General features: G+C 43.4%; 1 protein-coding gene across 1 annotated transcript in view; it reads left to right on the top strand.

Annotated features, from left to right (window-relative positions):
* Positions 1-554: 554 nt before the first annotated feature.
* The window catches only part of LOC126345031 (biogenesis of lysosome-related organelles complex 1 subunit 5), a 38,461-nt gene continuing 19,068 nt past the window's right edge, over positions 555-19,947 (top strand). Inside the window, exon 1 of the mRNA XM_050002070.1 lies at positions 555-807. Coding sequence (XP_049858027.1) covers positions 789-807 — 19 coding nt within the window. The 5' untranslated portion in view covers positions 555-788. The remainder of the gene's footprint in view (positions 808-19,947) is intronic.

Below are 19,947 nucleotides of genomic sequence, written 5' to 3'. Positions count from 1 at the left end.
GGTTAAATCTGACTTTGGCACAGAAAGGGGTAAATTATGCTGCCACAAAAGTCTTTGGTCACCAACCAAACAGCATCAGAAGCCTGACAGATAGTCAACCAACATTTAAAAATAAATTAAAAGAATTTCTAAATGACAACTCCTTCTACTCATTGGCTGAATTTTTAGATATAAATTAAGGGAGCGGGGAAAAAACCAACTTCAACGTTAGTGTCATGCAATATTTTGTGTAATGTAATATCTTGTACAGACATCTTTTATTAACCTGACACGTTCCACATCATTACGAAGTGTCGTATTCACGATCTATGGAACAAGTATTAATGTAATCTAACCTAAGTAACATAATGGTATATACCTCTCAGGACCCTTAGGATATCTAAAAAAAAGACAACTGTGGTGTCTTCTTCCTGTTGTTGCTGCAATTTATTGTGATACAAACGCTCCCACTTGCAAAAACCATTGTAGAAATCAAACAAACACTATTCGCTTTCACGATTGCGCCGAACTCACAATTTTACTGGCCGCTGGGGCGCTGCTGTCGCGGTATGGCAACAAAATCGGGGCGAAGTGTCACGACTGTTAGGCTGTGGTCTAGACCGTCGTAATACGGTCCTATCCTTGATGTCTATACTGCAGATGATAGAACAACTGTGACTGGTTCCCTATCGAAAAAAACGACTAATCGAATGATGTTTACCTCTGTCTGTGATAACAGTGGGTCAGGGTCTTAAACTGTGGTTGTAGAGTGATGTAATAAATGTAATGCGTTTGTGGGTGGGGCCTGAATGGCAGCAATAATTAAAGGTATTTGAAGAAATGTCATTATTTTATTGGTATGTATGGTGCCCTGCCCTTACTTAGATGACTGGTATGTGGACATCTGCCGTTTGCTGCCTAACGTGTAGTGTTAGGTAGTTATTGATGTAAACCGGCAGACGGTTGTTTTCCGTGTTAATTCAACCGCATAGTGTAGTAATTTTTATTTAATGCTTACTAATGCGCGGCCACAGTGCGTAATGTTAGGTAGAGTCAAACGGATAATCTAGAATGTTGTGAAGGTTTGTAAGCATTTTCAGGTATTTCCCCGTAATGGGTTCGTGTCAGATGATGTCGCTATTCGCTGTTAGTTCGGTGGTAAGATTCCTTCGTGTGAGTATTAAGAAGATATGCTTTGACAGTTGCTTTCTAAAACTAGGGAATTTTTACGAAATCACTGTATGTTGATGTGCACTCGCTCAATTACACTACATCCTTTCCTTCCACATCCTAGCACATGATCGCCAATTCCTGTAGCTCTGGCCAGAATGCTAATACCACATGAGATAGGAAACAGCAATCCCACCCTATAGTCGCATTCCGGCACGAGCTGTCGAAGTAGCCTGTCATGTGTGAATGGGTAATGTAAATTTTTCCGACGAATGCTAAGGTCGAAATCTTATGTGTAAGTGTCTTTTTAATTGTGCCCGTCTGCAACTTGACATGTGATCACCACGATAAGTTACAGTGTAATTATATTTTACTGAATTGTTGATATTCGTATCTGTAGTTTCCATAGTTTAACTACGTACATTCTTTTGGTTAGCAAAATGCGGTGAGTGAACATGTAAATAAACATTATCAGAGTTGATGAACAACCTATCTGAAACTCGGACTGTGATTTACTGAAGATATTGTCACATTGTTACTACAATCACAACTAAATTGATAAGTAGGGTTATCACTGAAGTAAATTACTCAGCACTGAAATCACATTTATCACAAGTGCCAATAAATAGATAGAATGGAACTCCTGGGTGGAGCATGGTGCAGTTTTTACAAATGTCAGTTATTCCAGAATATACAAACGTAAGAGTTTAAAGAACCCCACAGAAATGATAAATTCTAGATAGCAAACAATTGCTGGTGGTAAAGTTTGAACTGGTGACACATGGCATGCCAGGCAGTGAAGCTAACAGTTATGCTGTGTTGCATGCAGTGCACCACATAGCATTGCTGTGTGTCCAAGAGAGAGTGACTCTGTTATGGGAATTCTCATTGGAGCTGACAACAGCATCCTGGATCTGAGTCTTGTAATGGTCCTCTGTATGCCAGCACTGGTGTTTTGCAATGGACTATTTCGTCTGTTTTCTCTCCACATCTGATGGCATCTGCAAAATTCTCACAGAAAAGTTAATTCTCATTGAAGTTGTTTCTGGTTTGAACTAGATCTTGTTGGCAGTTTGATAGTAGCTTCTTTCACAGTCTTTAGTGGTAGCAGAACATGATCCTTTTGTTGATGGCACTGAGCTGCCAACCCTAGACTGTTTTGGCTTTTCCTACATTCACACATCCGGAACGAGTTGTCACTGCTCATGCCAGTTAAAAGATCCTGCTGCCATTAACTACTGTACTTTTATTTTTTCACTTACCACCTGGCATATGACTGAGGTAATGTTGTGATGGTCTTCCATGCCAAAGGGACCACATTTGGTAGTTGGTCATACTTTCTCCTGACTCTTTCCTGTTGCATTATTTCATGTACTTACAGCACCTAATGAATTCGTCATTTGTGGTGAACATCCTTACCAGAAGAGCATAGTGCATGTCTTCGATTCTTTTCATCAAATATGACATTTCATCAGCTTCTGCCATATTCGTATTCACAATGTACCACAGGGCCAAAGAAAATGCTCTGTATGGAAGGCTGTGTTGCTTCCCCATGACATTGATTTTCCATAAAGCAAATGTCTTGCTGATTGTTGTCTGTTCGACCTGGAATTGATCCCAGTAAATGAACTTCTCTTCTTTTTTCTCAAACCACTGCTGTGCTGTGCCATCCATGTAGATTTGAACATTTGCCACACACACATAATGCTATTCTATCTGTTGTATTTGGTGATTTGGTAGATTCCTTTCAGCCATTTCACCAGGTTCTGGTAACATCTCTGGGAAACACTAATTTATGCCTGATATACAGCTGACTTGCTACTATTTTGTATTAGTTATTTACCTGATATATGGACTTTGGGAATAATGTACTGTATTCCAGTTACTTTCTGTGTGAGTGACAGATTTTACATTTCCTGATTGGAGCCACAGTGATGTAAACGTTTTGAAGCACCTTGCACCTCTGCCAAAAATGGTTGCCATAACCTAAATCACATCAAAATCCAAAAGCTGATGCCCCTTTGAAATACAGCACTTAGCACTGAAATCAGTATATCATGAACACCAGAGTACAAATAAAGAACTGAACTCCTGAACGGTGTGTGCTGCTATTTGTACAAACCTCGAATATTTCATAATTTATTAACGTAACGAAAATGAAAAATTTTAAGAACCTTTGTGAAGTGAAAATAGTAACAAACAAATATTTGCTCGTGACCGGGTTTGGTTGGGGGCCTGCAGAACACCAGAGAGCGACGCTAACCACTACACCACATTCGATGCCACACAGTTTGCAGCAGAATTGGTGTTGCTCGTGCAGTATACCCTTCTGGAATACATCATCTTATCAATCAAAAAATTAGAAATGATTTGTGCATTAAAATGGGCAGCCGTTATTGCTTTCTCTTTGATCACATGTCTTATATACAGATTTAATGATGCCATATTTCAATATCAGTGGGAAAATGCCTAGAGTAAGTGATCAATTATATATTTCAGAAAAGGCAACACGTATTACATAGGAACATAAGTCCTTAGCTCTGTATTTCAAGTGCCGCCAAATCCAGATGAGCTTCTACTTTTGAGAAAATATTTAATTTCAGAAGGGGAGACATTTAAATGATTGAATTGTATGAGAGTTGATTCTTCAACACACTGATTTTCATCTTGAACTGATTATCCTTATTTTTTGTAGCACATTTAAGGATGGTTGTTAAACATATCTATTGACTGTGGCTTGTCATCTGTAGCCCTTCCAGTTAAATCAGTAGTGATTTTATGTTTTGTGGCCTGTTGTTCTCCCTCTCATTTCATGGAATTTCATATACGAGGGTTGGTACTTAAATAGTGGCAACTATTAATTTACAGCTCATACAAAATAGATACATGTTTCAAAGTTTTACTGACCTTCAAAATAGTTGCCAGCATTGTGTATAACCCGTTGCCAGTGATGTGGAAGTGCCGGCTGTGGTGGCCGAGCGGTTCTAGGTGCTACAGTCTGGAACCACGCGACCGCTACGGTTGCAGGTTTGAATCCTGCCTCGGGCATGGATGTGTGTGATGTCCTTAGGTTAGTTAGGTTTAAGTAGTTCTAAGTTCTAGGGGACTGATGACCTCAGACGTTAAGTCCCATAGTGCTCGGAGCCATTTGATGTGGAAGTTGTAGGCTACTCTTAGCAGTGCCAGTTGTGTTGACAGTTTGAGCGGTGCAGTCTATTGCCTAATGAAATTGTAGCAGTTCTGAAGCGAATACTGTGAGATGTTTCCTTCAGTTTAGAAAAAGACTTGAACGTACGAAGGCTTAAGTCAGGGGAGTGCAGTAGGTGGTATAGCACTTTGCAGCCCCATCACTCAACCAAATCAGTAACGGCTTGCACTGTACGTCCTTGAACATTGTCCTGCAAAATGATGGTCAGGTCCTGAAGAAAGTGTCATCACTTCTGTCTCTATGCTGTTCATTTTTGGATCACAACCTGCTTAGAGACAGATGGTCATAGTGAACCCTATCACTGTCTCCAACACTTTGGGCCACTATTTTGTGGAGATTTCAAGCTCCACTCACTATCACCCTGCCTTCCTCCATTGGAAACGGGTATGTGCGATTCAGTTGACACCCTTCTCTTCTCAGAATCGTGGTTGCTACATTGCAGCCTTTACTTTGAGGAAGCTAGATCATGCTCTCACTTCATCCCGATCATCTGCCCCAGGACCAGATGATGGTCACATTCAGATGTTGTAGCCCCTTTCTCTTGCGGGCAAGCACTTTTCCTTCCATTATGCTTTTGCATTTGGCCAGAGAGCACATTTCCCGGATACTAGCATGAAGTCACTGTCATAACCATACCTAAGCCTGGTAAGGGTAAACACTTTCCATACCTACCACCCCATTTCTCTGACCATCTGTGTGTGGAAGGGTGATGGAATGTATGATTCATGCCCGACTGGTGTGGTGTCTAGAGTGTTGCAATTTACTAATCACTGCACAGTGTGGATTTAGAGTGCACTGTGCTGCAGTCGACAATATTGTCACTTTGTCAGCCCATGTCACGAATAGTTTCCTGTGGAAATACCAGACTGTGCCCCTGTTTCTCAATTTGGAGGAAGCCTAAGACACCTGTTGGAGGACTGGTATCCTCCATTACTCTCTACAGTGGGGCATCCATGGCTGTGTGCCCCATTTCAGCTATGCGTGGGTTCTGCCTTGTTGAACACCATTATGCAGGAAAATGGTGTGCCTCAGGGTACTATCCTAAGCGTCATCCTCTTCGCTATTGCCATTAACCCTATTATAGCCTGTCTCCCTTTTTCTTGGTGATTTTGCTGTCTATTGCAGTTCTCCATCGACTTATTTCATTGAATGCCATCTTCAGCATTGTCTCAATCATCTTTACTCACGAAGCATCAACAGTGGCTTTTGATTTTCCACTGTCAGAACTGTTTGTATGAATAGCGCACAATTTGTTTCTTCCACCGTCTCTACATCTTGGGCCTGTTGCTCCTACATATGTTGAAACTATGAAATTCCTGGGGCTCATGCTTCATAGAAAAGTTTCGTGGTCCAAGTGTCTTACCTGACTGCCTGATTTACCTGGTCCCTCAATGTCCGACATGTCCTCAGCTGTACATCCTGCGGAGCGGATCAGACCATCTTCCTCTGTTTGTACTGGGCTTTTGTCCATTCGAAACTAAACTATGGATGCTGCATTTGTGCATCTGCATGTCCGTCCATCTTACACCACCTCTATACAATCTGCCATCGTGGACCCATTTGGCCACTGGTCCCTTTTGCACTAGCCCAGTTGAGAGTCTGTAAGCAGAAGCTGCTGACACCCCAGGGGACTCACCACTCTTTGGTGCGTTCATGCTTGGCTACCATGTGGGCACAGCCTTTGCAGCATCTTTTCCCTTCCATGCTGCATGTCTCTCCTTTTGCTATTCTTTTCCCCTCCCGGGGGGAACGTGTCTGGGGTGTTGTTGGGGATGTTCGACATTGTCTGTCGCTGACATCAATCTTATCACTGTTTTTCATTCACTTTTCCTTAATTTTTTTCCCCTTCTCCTCTCATTCCTCTGCTTTGGCATTTGAGGTTCCTCTTTTTCTTCTTCCTCCCTGTGTGCTCCTGAAGGCCGGCCCATGTGTCTGACACATAACAGGTGACTAGGTAACGCATAAATCCCAGCCCCAGGTTGACAGGGCGGGTGCATGTATCCCCTGGTACAGACCAGGCCCAAGGTGATTGCCTGAGCTGCTACCTTTCCAATTTGTGGATTGGTCCCCCATCAGGTGTTCAGGTGGTGTGACCTGAAGTGTGAATAATCACCTAAGGTGGGTGTACCCCCTTGTGAAAGGGGCCCCTAGTTGGCAGGAGCATGCCATTGAAGATGCTGGCAATCGTGGTGATTTTCTCGCAATGAGCCAATCATCTTCACAATCAATGTCTGTTATACATAAAAAGAATGAGGCTAACTATTCAAATTCCTTCCAGTTGCACCATGGTTCCTCGTGGTAAATCCGTCTATAATTCAGAAAAGTGTTGATGCAATTGCCAGCTCTGGGAAATCCTGCTCTCATTTATGGAATGGCACTTTGCTTTTGGAGACTACTTGCGATTCTCAAGCACAACTGCTTACTGCCTTAGTTCCAGGGCTATCATGTTAGTGTCGAGGCCCATAAAGCTCTGAATTCTTCCCACAGTGTACATAGTCTGCTCAACGGTCTGACCAAGGCCGAAATCCTATCTTGCCTCTATGATCAGTGTGTCACTGCCATCCATCTGGTGATGAAAAAGGTAGGTTAATTCTTATTGCCCACCAAAACTCTTTCTAATATGATAGAGTGGTGCTTCTGTCAGACATGAAATTAGACTGTGAAAGTATCACAGTGTGACCATACATTCTGAACCCAATTCGCTGCTACAAGTGTCATTGTTTCAACCATACTAGACACCCAGCCAAATGTGTAACCTGTGACACCCAGCCAAATGTGTAACCTGTGGTAGGAACGTGCACGAGGGCGATTGTGTGCCTCCATCTCTCTGCTGTATCAACTGCAATGGCAGCCGTGCTGCCTCCTCTTGGGATTGTCCCATGTATGTTGATGAGTAGGCTGTCCAAGATATCAGGGTAAATGGAAAAGTTCCTTACCCAGTCACTTGCAAGCTATTGGATAGTCGCAAACCCTGAGTTCTCTGTCTGGCACCTATAGTTCTTTGGTTACCCATCACTCCATGAAAAGCATTGCCACACTGACATGCGACCTCAAATTCAGCTCTTAGGTTGTGAAGTTGCCCAGTGTCAAGGTAGCATCACCATCCTGCCATCCAGCTGTGCAGCAAGCTATCACAGTCTCGCCTCAAGGGACAAAGCCACCAGCTACACAACCGGTAGGCTGGAGAGGACAGGAGGAGTGCTCCTGTGAAGACATCCTATGTCCCTCCAGCCAAACACCTGAGTCTTCCTGTGCTAACTAGAAAGGCTCGAAGAAGTCCACCAAAAGCAAACAGTCTTCTCCTTCACCGACTCGAAGATCCTCTTTGACAGTGGTGCCACATGATACCTTAGCCTGGCCGGCCTCCTTGTTGCTGGTGTGCACCACCAACCGTTTTTCTGCGTTCGACTCCACAGACTGACAGCACAAGCAAGCAGATGCTTCTGTGGACACCATGGAGCAGGATTCTCCTGCTTCTGTACCCTGTGGAAGTGGCACTCTGCAAGCTATCACTTGGCAGCTGCTGAGGTGGCACCCCTTCATCTCTTCTTCATCATGACTCTCCTCCAATGTAACGTTTGTGGCCTTCAGCCCCACAAGGAGGATTTATGGCTGCTTTTAGCATCATAGCATCTCCTTGTACTCTGCCTTCAGGAAACAAAATTGCGTCCTCACGACCGCTTTGAGCTTTCAGATTTCTTCCTGGTTCATTTTGACCTTCCCCTTGAGGTTGGCATTCCATCTTGTGGGGGTGTCGTGCTGCTCATTGGGGATGACTTTCATAGTCAACTCATCTCCGTTAGTACCCATCTTCAAGCTGTTGCAGTTCGCCTTTTCCTTCGTCGCCTGACCTTTTTCCTCTGTATCATTTATGGTCCCCCCCACCGCCCCCACCGTCATTTGATGTCACCAGGGCAGACTTCCTTTGGCTTATTGGGCAGCTACCTTTTCCATTTCTGCTACTCAGTGACTTTAATGCACGTCATCACTTTGGGGTTCTCCCAGAACATGTCGAAGAGGTGCCCTCTCGGCTGATCTTAATCAACTCAACCTCTTCTGCCTTGACACTGGAGCAGCCACATTCCTTTCTGACTCCTCACACATCTATCCCCATTTGGAATTATCCTTTTGCAGTGCCCAGCTTGCCCATCATCTTGAGTGGTGCATTCCTTCTGACACCTACTTGAGCAACCATTTCCCCTTTGCTATCCATTTGCTGACTCCTACCCCACCTGGCTGCATACCTAAAGAGCAGTGCTTTACTCCTCCCTGGTGACGTTCAAGGATTAAGATTTCCGCAGTTGTGATGACCAGGTGGAATATCTCACAAACTTACTGTTGCAGAACATTCCACTTCTTGCACTTCCTCTTTATGGTGCCATGTCCCATTATCTTGGTGGACTGAGGCATGCCATGACACAATTTGTGCATGGAGACGTGCTCTTCGCATTTTTATCTGTCAAACTGCGTTCATTATAAACAGATTTGTGCAAAGTGTCGACACGTTCTTTGGAAAAGCAAAAAAGCTAGCTGGATTTTGCTCATTAGTTCTTTTAACAGTCCAATCCCTTCCTTTGTCGTGTGGGCCAACTTCCAACGGCTCTTGGAACCAGTATTCTTTCGCCCTTACCCCCTAAAAGTAGCAGCCGATGTTATTGTGGACCCTGTTGCTATCTCCAACACCTCAGGCCGCCATTTTGCGGACATTTCAAGCTCTTCCCTCCATAACCCTGCGTTCCTTCATCGGAAACGAGCGGAGGAGACTCGGGCGGTAACCTTCTTTTCTCAGAATTGAGAGTGCTACAATGCTGCCTTTACTATCAGAGAGCTAGATCGTGCTCTCAGTTCATCCTGATTCTCCACCCCTTGGCCAGACACTGTCAACATTCAGATGTTGCACTTCTCTTGCAGGCAAGCACTTTCTGCTTAACACGTACAGCTGCATCTGGGCAGAGGACACATGCCCTGGACATTGGCATGAAGCCACTGTCATACACATACCTAAGCCCAGTAAGGGAAAAAGCTTCCTTCTAGTTACTGCCCCATCTCTCTCACCAGCTGTGTTTGCAAGAAAGTAAGATTCATGTCCGGCTGGTATGGTGGCTCGAGTCCTGCAATTTAATAATGACTGCACAGTGCGGGTTTTGAGCACAGCGTTCTGCAGTTGACCATCTTGTTACTTTGTCCACCAATGTCATAAATGGTTTTCTGCATAAATCCCAGACTTTGACCATGTTTTTAAATTTGGAGAAGGCCTATGACACCTACTGGAGAACTGGTATCCTCCGTACTCTTTACACATGAGACTTCCATGGCTGCCTGCCCTGTTTCCTTCAGGAATTTTTAAAAGACTGAGTTTTCAAGGTGCATGTGGACTCTGCCTTGTCGGACACCTTTATCCAGGAAAACGGGGTACCTCAGGGTTCCGTCCTGAGCATCATCCTCTTTGCTATTGCCATTAACCCTATAATGCCCTGTCTCCCACGGGCATCTTGGGCTCTCTTTTTGTTGACGATTTTGCCATCTTTTGTAGTTCTCCATGGACTTACTTCGTAGAGTGTTATCTTCAGTGTTGTCTCAATCATCTTTACTCGTGGAGCATCCAAATGCCTCTCGTTTTTCCACTGGTAAAACTGTCTGTATGAATTTCTGATGGGGAAGTGGTTTCTCCCAGCATCTTTACATCTTGGGCCTGTCGGCCTTTCATTAGTTGAAACTACGAAATTCTTGGGGCTCATGCTTGATAGTAAACTCTCTTGGTTCTCCCATGTGTCTTACCTGGCATCCCACTGTATGCAGTCCCTCAATGCCCTATGTGTCCTCAATGGTGCTTCCTGGGGTGCTGATCCAACCCCCCCTCCCCCCCCTCCCCATTTGTACCTGTCTCTTGTCCTTTCGAAACTTGACTATAGGTGCTTTGTTAATGCATCTGCACATCCATCCCTCTTACACCATCTAAACCCTAGTCGCCATCGTGGCATCCATTCGGCCACAGGTGCCTTTTACAATAGTCCGGTTCGGAGTCTGTATGCTGAAGCTGCTGAACTACTGCTGCCCTACCGCTGTGACTTTCTCCTCAGCAGGTATGCATGCTGTTAGTCTGCCATGCGTGGCCACCCACCCTATGCCTCTGTTTTCAATGATTCCTTTGTTTGCAGCAGGGGGCAAGTCCCTCTTCTCTGTTACCTCCTGGAGTCCGCTTTCGGCACTTGCTTTGGCAGCTTTATTTCGCACTACCTTCAATTTTCCTGATGGGTGTGAACCATTCACCGTCTTGACTTCGTGAAGAGGCCTGTGTTAACCTTGGCCTTCATTCACTTGCTAAGGACACTACTCCAGCCTCGCTCTATTGCCTTCAGTTTCATGAACTTTGTGTGGAATTTCGCGATAGTACCTTCGTGTATGTTAATGGCTCTTGGACTGATTGTGGTGTTGGTTGTGCCTTCATAATTGGTGCCCAATTTTTAACTATTGGCTACCGGAACACTGCTCTGTATTTACAATGGAGCTCTTCGCCTTGTATCAGGCCATGCAGTACATCTGGCAGATCAGGCTTTTAAATGGTCATTTGCTCTGCCTCTCTGTGCCCTTCAGAGCCTCTGTGCGCTGTACACCGCCCATCCCTTAGTGAAACGGGTCCAGGAAAGCTTTCACTTGCTCACTCCTGATGGAGCCACTGTGATATTTATGTGGGTGCTGCTCACGACAGTCTGAAGGGCAATGAGGCCGCTGACGCTGCTGCCAAGGCTGCAGTCCTTGAATCTCAGCACACTAGTTCTTCCATTCCCTCAGGAGATCTGTGTGTTGCTCTCTGTCACAGGTGGTGTCTTTTTGGTATCACAACTTGTCTTAACTTCATGGGAACAAGCTCCGGGACATTAAACCTCTCCCAGCAGCTTGGCAGACCTCCTCTTGGCACACTCGCCATGAGATCGTTTTACCTAGGTTGCATATTGAGCACAGTCTTTTTTTAGCCATTGCCATTTGTAAAGTGGTGATACACCACCACTTTGTGCTCGTTGTCCTCAGCCATTGACAGTTCGCCATTTCCTTACAGGATGCCTTTTTTTAACTACTTACGTTCTCCTTAGTGTTTGCCGTTATCGGTTGTTTTAGCAAACAACATGTGGGCTACCAATAATGCTTTACTTTTTATCCGTCGTAGCAGTACGGCTAAGGACAGTTTATCTTTCAGGACTTCTTTGTTGTCTCTGGATTATTTTATGGACCTTTCTCCAAGTCCGTGTTTTTAGCTGTCTTTCCTTCTGTTGACAGGGCTTAATGTATAGTTGCTTTTAACTCCTTTTATGTCTTTGTGTTCTGCAGTTCTGACATGATTGCGTATGACCGTAGTTGTTTTTTCGCCCTAATACAAAACAAAATGAAGCCACCATTCCTAGTCTTGGGCACCCGTAAGCCTTTGTGGGATGGAACAGTGATCACTGGCCCTGGTAAAGACCTCAAAACTTTGCTGGCACAAGTTGATTTTTGCCTCTTAAATTATGGTGCCCCCACACACTTCAGAGTGGCACATGGGACTTATTTGGCCATTGATCTCTCCTTTTGCAGTCCCGGTCGTCTCCATCTATCACTGGAGGGCCCACCATGACCTTTATGGTAATTACCATTTGTTGATCTTCCTGTCCCTCCCTCAGTGTTGCTCCCCTGGATGCCTGCCCAGTTGGGTTCTCCATAATGCTGACTGGGATGGCTACATCTCTGCTGTTGTCCTTAGCTCCCCATCGCAAGACAGTTTAGATGTCTCTTTAGCATACAATGGCAGCCACTCCTTTGGCAGCCAGACAAACCATCGCCACTTCCTTAGGATCCCCCTGTTGGAAGATGTACCCTGGTGGACCCCAGGATTGTTGTGGCCATTGAAGTTCATAGGCAGGTTGTCCAATACCATAAGAAGCACCCTTCAGTGGAGCACCTCATTGCTCTTAAAACGGCTCCATGCCCATGTTCGCTACCTCATGAAAGGACGAAAGCAAGAATCCTGGAAATGGTATATTTTTCACCATTGGATTATATACCTCTCAATCACAGGTATGGGCAAAGATCAGACAATTCTACAGATTCCAATCCCCTGCAGGTGCACCAAGTATTTCCATAGCAGGTGCCATTTATACTGATCCAGATACTGTTGCCAAGTATTTTGCTGAGTATCTCACTCTTGCATCTGCAACTGAGAACAACCACTCCTCCTTTCGGCTCATAAAACAACGGGAGGACTGAATGCGCTTATGATTTACTACTCACCATCTGAAGCTATACAATGCTCCATTCAGTGAATAGAAACTCTACAGTGTCCTAGCCCATTGCCCTGATATGGCCCCAGGCCAGAACGCAGTCAAAACCAAATGCTGAAACATATCTGAATAGATAGTCAATAAAACAGAAAGAAACTTCCACATGGGAAAAATATATTAAAAACAAAGATTCCAAGACTTACCAAGCGGGAAAGCGCCGGCAGACAGGCACATGAACAAAACACACAAACACACATGCTGACTATCTATTCAAAACAAAGATTCCAAGACTTACCAAGCGGGAAAGCGCCGGCAGACAGGCATATGAACAAAACACACAAACACACACACAGAATTACGAGCTTTCGCAACTGGCAGTTGCTTCATCAGGAAAGAGGGAAGGAGAGGGAAAAATGAAAGGATGTGGGTTTTAAGGGAGAGGGTAAGGAGTCATTCCAATCCCGGGAGCGGAAAGACTTCCCTTAGGGGAAAAAAAGGACAGGTGTACACTCGCACACACACACACATATCCATCCGCACATACACAGACTGTGTATGTGCGGATGGATATGTGTGTGTGTGCGAGTGTACACCTGTCCTTTTTTTCCCCTAAGGGAAGTCTTTCCGCTCCCGGGATTGGAATGACTCCTTACCCTCTCCCTTAAAACCCACATCCTTTCATTTTTCCCTTTCCTTCCCTCTTTCCTGACGAAGCAACTGCCAGTTGCGAAAGCTCGTAATTCTGTGTGTGTGTTTGTGTGTTTTGTTCATATGCCTGTCTGCCGGCGCTTTCCCGCTTGGTAAGTCTTGGAATCTTTGTTTTGAATAGATAGTCAGCATCACATCCTTGCCCTCTTTAATGGGATCTAGGGTGAAGGTATGTTCCCATCTCACTGGCGAGGAAGCACAATAGTTACACTACTGAAACTGGGTAAGAATCCTCTAGAGATGGACAGTCATTGTCCATCTGCCTTACTGATGTCTGTTAGTTGCTTGAATTCATGGTGAGCAAGTGACTTCTTGAGTTTCGAGGTCTACTGTGCATCTCTAGACAGTTTTCGCAAAGGCCGCTCCACTGCTAATAGTTTGGTTCACTTGCGAGTCCACCATCCAGACAGGCTTTGTACTTCATCAGCAGTTCATTGTCTTTCTTTGACCTACAGGAGGCTTATGACACGATGTGGCATCACCACATCCACACTAAGTTACATTAATGAGGTCTCAGGCTCCACTCCCAATTTTTGCCAAAAACTTCCTGTGGCCCCACACGTTCTGCGTTCAAGTGTGCACTTATACTCAGTCGTTCCTTCTCCCCCCCCCCTCCCAATCCAAGAGAACATGATCCCACAGGGCTCTGTACTGAGTGTCCCATTCTTTCTGATGGCTATCAATGGTCTAGCAGTGACTGTGGGGCCTTTGGTATCGCCCCTCTCGTATGCTGTAGATTTTTTCTTTTATTATTGCTTCTCACTGTCACCTACAGGGTGCCATATGGAAAGCGGAGTCATGGGCTCTCACCCATGGCTTTGTTTTCAGCCATCAAGACTCATGCCGTGCACTTTTGCTGCCATCGTATTCCCCCTCTCACACCCAGAGCTTTACATAGATGATCAGTTACTTCTTGTAGTTGAGACACACCACTTCCTGGGACTAGTCTTCAATTCCTGGCTGATGTGGTTTCCCCACCTACATCAACTTAACTGAAAATGTTGGTGGCACCTCAATACACTTTGTTGCCTCAGTAACACTAGCTGGGGTGCAGATTGCTTTACCCTTTTGCGACTCTACAAAACCTTGATTCTGTCCCATCTCGATAATGGGGGTCTTGCATATGGTTCAACATCGCCCTCAGCATTGCAGATACTGGACCCCATTCATCATTGTGGGGTCTGAAGCAATGGGAGCCTTCTGGATTAGCTCTGTGAACAACAAACTGCCGTATTTACTCGAATCTAAGCCGAACCTGAAATTTGAGACTCGAAATTCAAGGGGGAGAGAAAAGTTTTAGGCCGCACCTCCAAATCGAAACAAAGTTGGGCCATTGTAATATGAGACACAATTTAGGTTGAATGAATGATACAGCTACAGTAGTTTGGTTCGAGTCGTAAGCTTAGCAGTTTAGCTTTACCACGTAGCCATTGCTATGCGTCAGGTGCTCCATCCGTATTTATACGGGTACCCTTCCTTTTTCACGTGCTTCGTCTGGTTTGAATCGATTGCTTATTTTGCTTTGATCTGATAAGAGCAGTTTTCTTTGTTATAGGTGTTTGTGTCACTCTAAGCTGAAAATCCATTACTGCACTGTCATGAATTGTTTGTCACATTCTGATAGTGCGTGTTTACGGCCTGTCGCCACTTGCAGCATGGCTTGCTTTTGTGCGTGCTACCGCTGCGTACAGTTAAAAGATAGAGGAATCTTCTCATTAGCGAAACAATGGCAAGAGATTATTTGCTGTTACTTACACTGCTGCTTTCTTTGATAATGATCAACAAGAACCAAGTAATAGACTGCGTATGATAGAACATGTTCTGAACGAGAGTTGGCAAAAATTTTTCTCCGTTTGAAAATCATTGTGGCTGCTTCTTTATTACATCAAATTCTGCACAGAAATTAGTCATCTTAGATTTAAAAATCTAGTCAGTTGCCGTGCTTCGTTTCTGACTGTATCACTATTAGGCATAAGAATAATACGAATATAAACATGACACGATACGTATATTCTTCCGCGTTTGCTGTTGTCTCACTCTAGTTTCACAGTTTATTAGGCAGACAGGATTTAAATGAGATAGCGGCAAACACGAAAGAATACATGGCAAAATGTTTATATTCGTATTATTCTTATGGTGAAGAGAATACTGTATGTGATTCACATTTCATCAGGTTCCTATTAGCAACCATCTCTTACAGGTAGGAAAAAATTCAGAACGTAGTTGGCCATATTGACAAACATCCCAAACAGTCTTGCCAGTCGGATTTTCGTAGTGCACTGAAGTTCTGCTACATTTGAAGATGAACAATACGGAATTTGTATTTACTTTGTTGGATAATGTATGAAAATGCAGTGGTCGAAACTCGGGGTGGAGAAAAAAAAAGCTAGTCTTCCACCTTTTTCTTTAATTTATTTACTGACGCAGAGGTTTTGGCACCAGTATTTATTTTTGTGCCTACAAAGCATGCCTGTGTAGCGCTACATATATTTGACGGCAGAAGTTGTGGCGCCACCTACCAACATTTTTCAGAACTTCTGCTATCAGGCGCCAACAACAGTTGCTGAATTATGATGCTATTAATGCATTCATAGCTTCCCTTAGCATTCCAACTACCATGTCCTTTACCTTGGAAGGGAGCTCCACCTCCCACATTGGCAACTCAGAACTGCGTTTAAAATTGCTGAAGGTCACCAATGTCTCTATTTGGAACTGCAACTTCTCCATTGTTTCCTCTGGTCAAGGAGACATCCTTTCTACCCACATGGCTTGTGCCCTGACCTAAGATTTGCCCCAAGGTCTCCTTTGATTTAAAAGATTGTTGATCCCATGATTTTTTTGCCACCTGTTCTTGGCTGTCCTTGAGAAGTAACTGGTTATGGAAGTGGTATTCACCGATGGCTCAACAGTCAATGGACAGACAGGCTTTGCATAAACAGGTGCACAGTGTAGTGAACTCTACTGTCTGCCAAATGGCTGCAGTGTCTTCACAGCTGAAGTGATGGCCATTAAATTAGCCTTCAGGCTGTAAACCAGTGCTACTTTCCTCACCCACTGGTTACGACTATCCAGGATCTTGTCTCAGACCTCCATAAAGTTGGGCAGCCAATCATTTTTGTTTGGATTCCTGTTCATGTTGGAATTTTGGGAAATGAAAGAGCTGACTGGTTGACCAAACTGGCCACCAGGTTGCCGATTCTGGAAATGGATGTCTTGGAACCGGACCTTTGGTTGTTTATATGCCATCGATTGCTGGAAGCCTGGAACTCGGAACGATGTTTCTCTGATATCCCTAAACAAACTGAGGACAATTTAGGAGACCACAACCATGTGGCAGTCTTCCCTGTGTGCTTCTCTCAGCAAATCCACTGTCCTCTCTGTAGACTTTGCTACACTTGGCTGACCCATGGCCACATTCTGACATGAAAATCCCCTAGCTGCCAATGTGGAGCTTCCCTGACCTTGGTCCACTTAAGCTTAGGCTGCCCTAATTTGTCTGCTTTGAGACGACATCTTAATTTTCCTGACACATTCCCTCTGGTGCCAGCAGATGACACGAGCTCGGCTGGTCTGGTGTTGAGTTTTTCCTGTGAAGGTGGTTTCTATTTGTCCGTGTAAGATAAAGCTTTTTGGTGTCATTGACTGCTTACGGGGTTGGTAGGGCACCCATCTGTCTCCCCTTCCCCCTCCAGGGGTTCCACTGGCCCTTGCTGGGTGGCTCAGCCTGGCCACTGACCTTTCCACCTTTTTATTCTCTTTGTTTATTCTCTTTGTTCTTTTTCATTTCTTATTTTTAACGCATTGTCTTGACTTATATTTTAACAACCTGTCTTTGCTGTCTCTTTTTCTGGGCTTTCTCTGGGTTTTTTGTTAAGTCAGTTACACTTAGGCTTTCCAGAATTTGTCTTTCACCTCCTTCCTTTGACAACTACTCGTGGTTTGCCACTGGACAGATAAAGGGAATGATGACCAGCTGTCACCACATACTATTAACTGCTTGTTGCTGCCTGACAGATAGCACAGTAAGGAATTCATATACCCCATAAACAGTTCAAAATTTCCCCGTGGGGATCTGTACATAGTTACAATGAAAAGTGAACAATTTTTCATTATTAATTCACAAGCGCACATTTCTGTGTGAAGGTCACTAACCTACAAAATCTACTTTTTTCAATGTTACTTTGTGTTCTATGTTAATGTGCATCAACTCTTCCTTTTCCCATGCTAGTTTTATGTAACATGCCAGAGTGTAATCTCTTGTATTTAACACTATGGTTATATGATGCGCAGATGAGCACTGGATGTATCTGTCTTTTCAGAGCCCTCTGAATTTTCCAAACAGACAAGAAGCTCTTCTGTGTTGTTATTTAGTCCTCTAATATTCTGATGAAATAAACTACCATTACTTTTCTGTGCATTCGTAAGCATTGTGTGTGGTGTTTGTTTTAACTTCTTTCACAACAAGGTGCTGGAATCCTTGTTCCAACCTAAAAATGGTACCCCTTTGACACCAGTAACCACAGGGATCTTGCTTTGTATGATAGTGTCTCTCTGTACTTGTTTTACAAGAATCTCAGCCATCCTATATTTCCCTGAATTTTTTACAAGAATCTAGCCAACGTATCTTTTCCTGATCATGCCGATTATCTTGATTATGCTTAAGGATATTGGTTAATTAAGCTGCTCAAAAGTTCGTCACTACTTTGACAACAGGTGCAAGACCAACAATACAGAAACTTAAGACCATTGGTGTCACCAAAATGTCATTTTACTTTGTGTGGCATTGCACTTTGCTGTGAGAGAATAAAATAGAGTATTTGAAACATCTTATTATATTTATGCAGAGTATCAAGAAATAGATGTTTTATGAGGAATACTCATTCCAAGAAAAGTTGAATAACATACTTCTTCCTCCTATATACATCTTGCGAATTGAACATTACAATGAAATTTGATCTTGAACAGTGGCTTGCAGACAGCTGTTCTTTGCATGTACCTTTCATTTCTGGAACAGCAAAAGGAAAGAGAATGATAATGACATAATATGTACCCTCCAACAAACACCGTAAAGTGGCGTATGAACTAAAAATGTAGATCTAGACACAGAAAACTGAAATACATGCTGACCACAAAGTTGGGCATAGAAGGATGTTTTATATCTTAAACACTTGTCATTTATGTAATAATAACTTGGAGGAAAGATATTGTACCTCTGGATGCAACAACTGGAAATCACTGCTACTTGAGTGCACTACCCCATGTCGATGTAAAAGTTTTAAGCCAAGAAAGTGAAGAGTAGCTGAAGATGATTGTGAATAATCCATATAACCCATGTTCCAATTGTACTTTAAAAGAATTGGCTACTTGGCGGTAGTCTTGGAAAACAATTGAAATTGATAAAGACATGATAGGCGGCATAATGTTGGAGCAGTTGTCATATGTACCAATCACACCAAAACTGCAGATTATTATTCCTTCCTTGGATGTTTGTATGGGGATCAAATTTAATTAACATTGGATGCATACATGAAAAGATATGCATCTGCAAAGTTAGCCAAAATTATCTATATGCAATTTTAGTGTATTTTTTGGGGGTCAATATCTCAACTGTGTCTAGTTCAACCTTTTTTTTTTTTCTTGCTACAGCTGGAAAGAGCATGCTTTAAGCTTTCAAAGCTGGCTTTATGTATCATGCATATTGATGTGTAAGAACACCTATCAAAAGTGGGGAAAATGGATTATCGATAAATACAAAAAATTAATATGGTTTGAAGTTGTAAATGAAAAAATGTGTAAATAATTGTCTTTTAATAGTAAAAGATTTGCCTGTGGTTTAGGGAATGTGACTATGCTGATAAGAAGTGTTTACATTATTTTACAGTATAGAATATAAATATAATAAAGCCTCAGAAAATGTTCTTAAGATTATAAAATCTAGATGATCATAATGGAATGCTGTGTCATTTTAGAATGTTTTAATCCTACAGTGCATTGTGGTGCCTACAGTATATGCATTGTCACCCAGTTTCCATTGGCATTATAAAGCAGCAATGGTTTTTAAGGCTCTGTCCTTGCAGCAATGATACGAGGGTTGTTCAATAAGTAATGCCTCACATTTTTAAAAAAGCCATTAATATATGTAGACAAACGTCATTGTTGGTACTTCACATTTAATGTTTGTTCTGTGTGCCGATGAAATTTCAAACCATTCTGACAGATGACGGAGCCGTAGTACAGCGTCAAAGTGGTGTCTACATATGAATCACATTATAAGCAACATGCTGTTATTGAATTCTTGTGTGCAGAAAAAGGAAATGTGGTGAACATCCACATAAACATTTGTGAGCAGTGTATGGTAATGCTGCAGTTGGTAGGCAGTTGGATGATGGGTAAAGAGAGTTACTGCCTCAGGAAATGCAGAAACAGAACTCCATGATCAGCCACACTCGGGATGTCCTGTTGTAGCCACTGCTTACGACACGCTGAATTATGTGGATGCCATTATTCATGCCGACCATTGCATCACAACTCGACAATTGGCTCTGCAGTTGGTCAGCATTGGAAGTGTGTTGGCAATGATAGAGACTGCCAGATATTCAGAGGTGCTCATGATGGGTTCCACAAATGCTC

This window comes from Schistocerca gregaria, chromosome 1 (assembly GCF_023897955.1).
Source record: "Schistocerca gregaria isolate iqSchGreg1 chromosome 1, iqSchGreg1.2, whole genome shotgun sequence".
Taxonomy (NCBI): domain Eukaryota; kingdom Metazoa; phylum Arthropoda; class Insecta; order Orthoptera; family Acrididae; genus Schistocerca; species Schistocerca gregaria.
The sequence above is the reverse complement of the archived record's forward strand: the minus strand, read 5'-3'. Positions and strand labels throughout refer to the sequence as shown.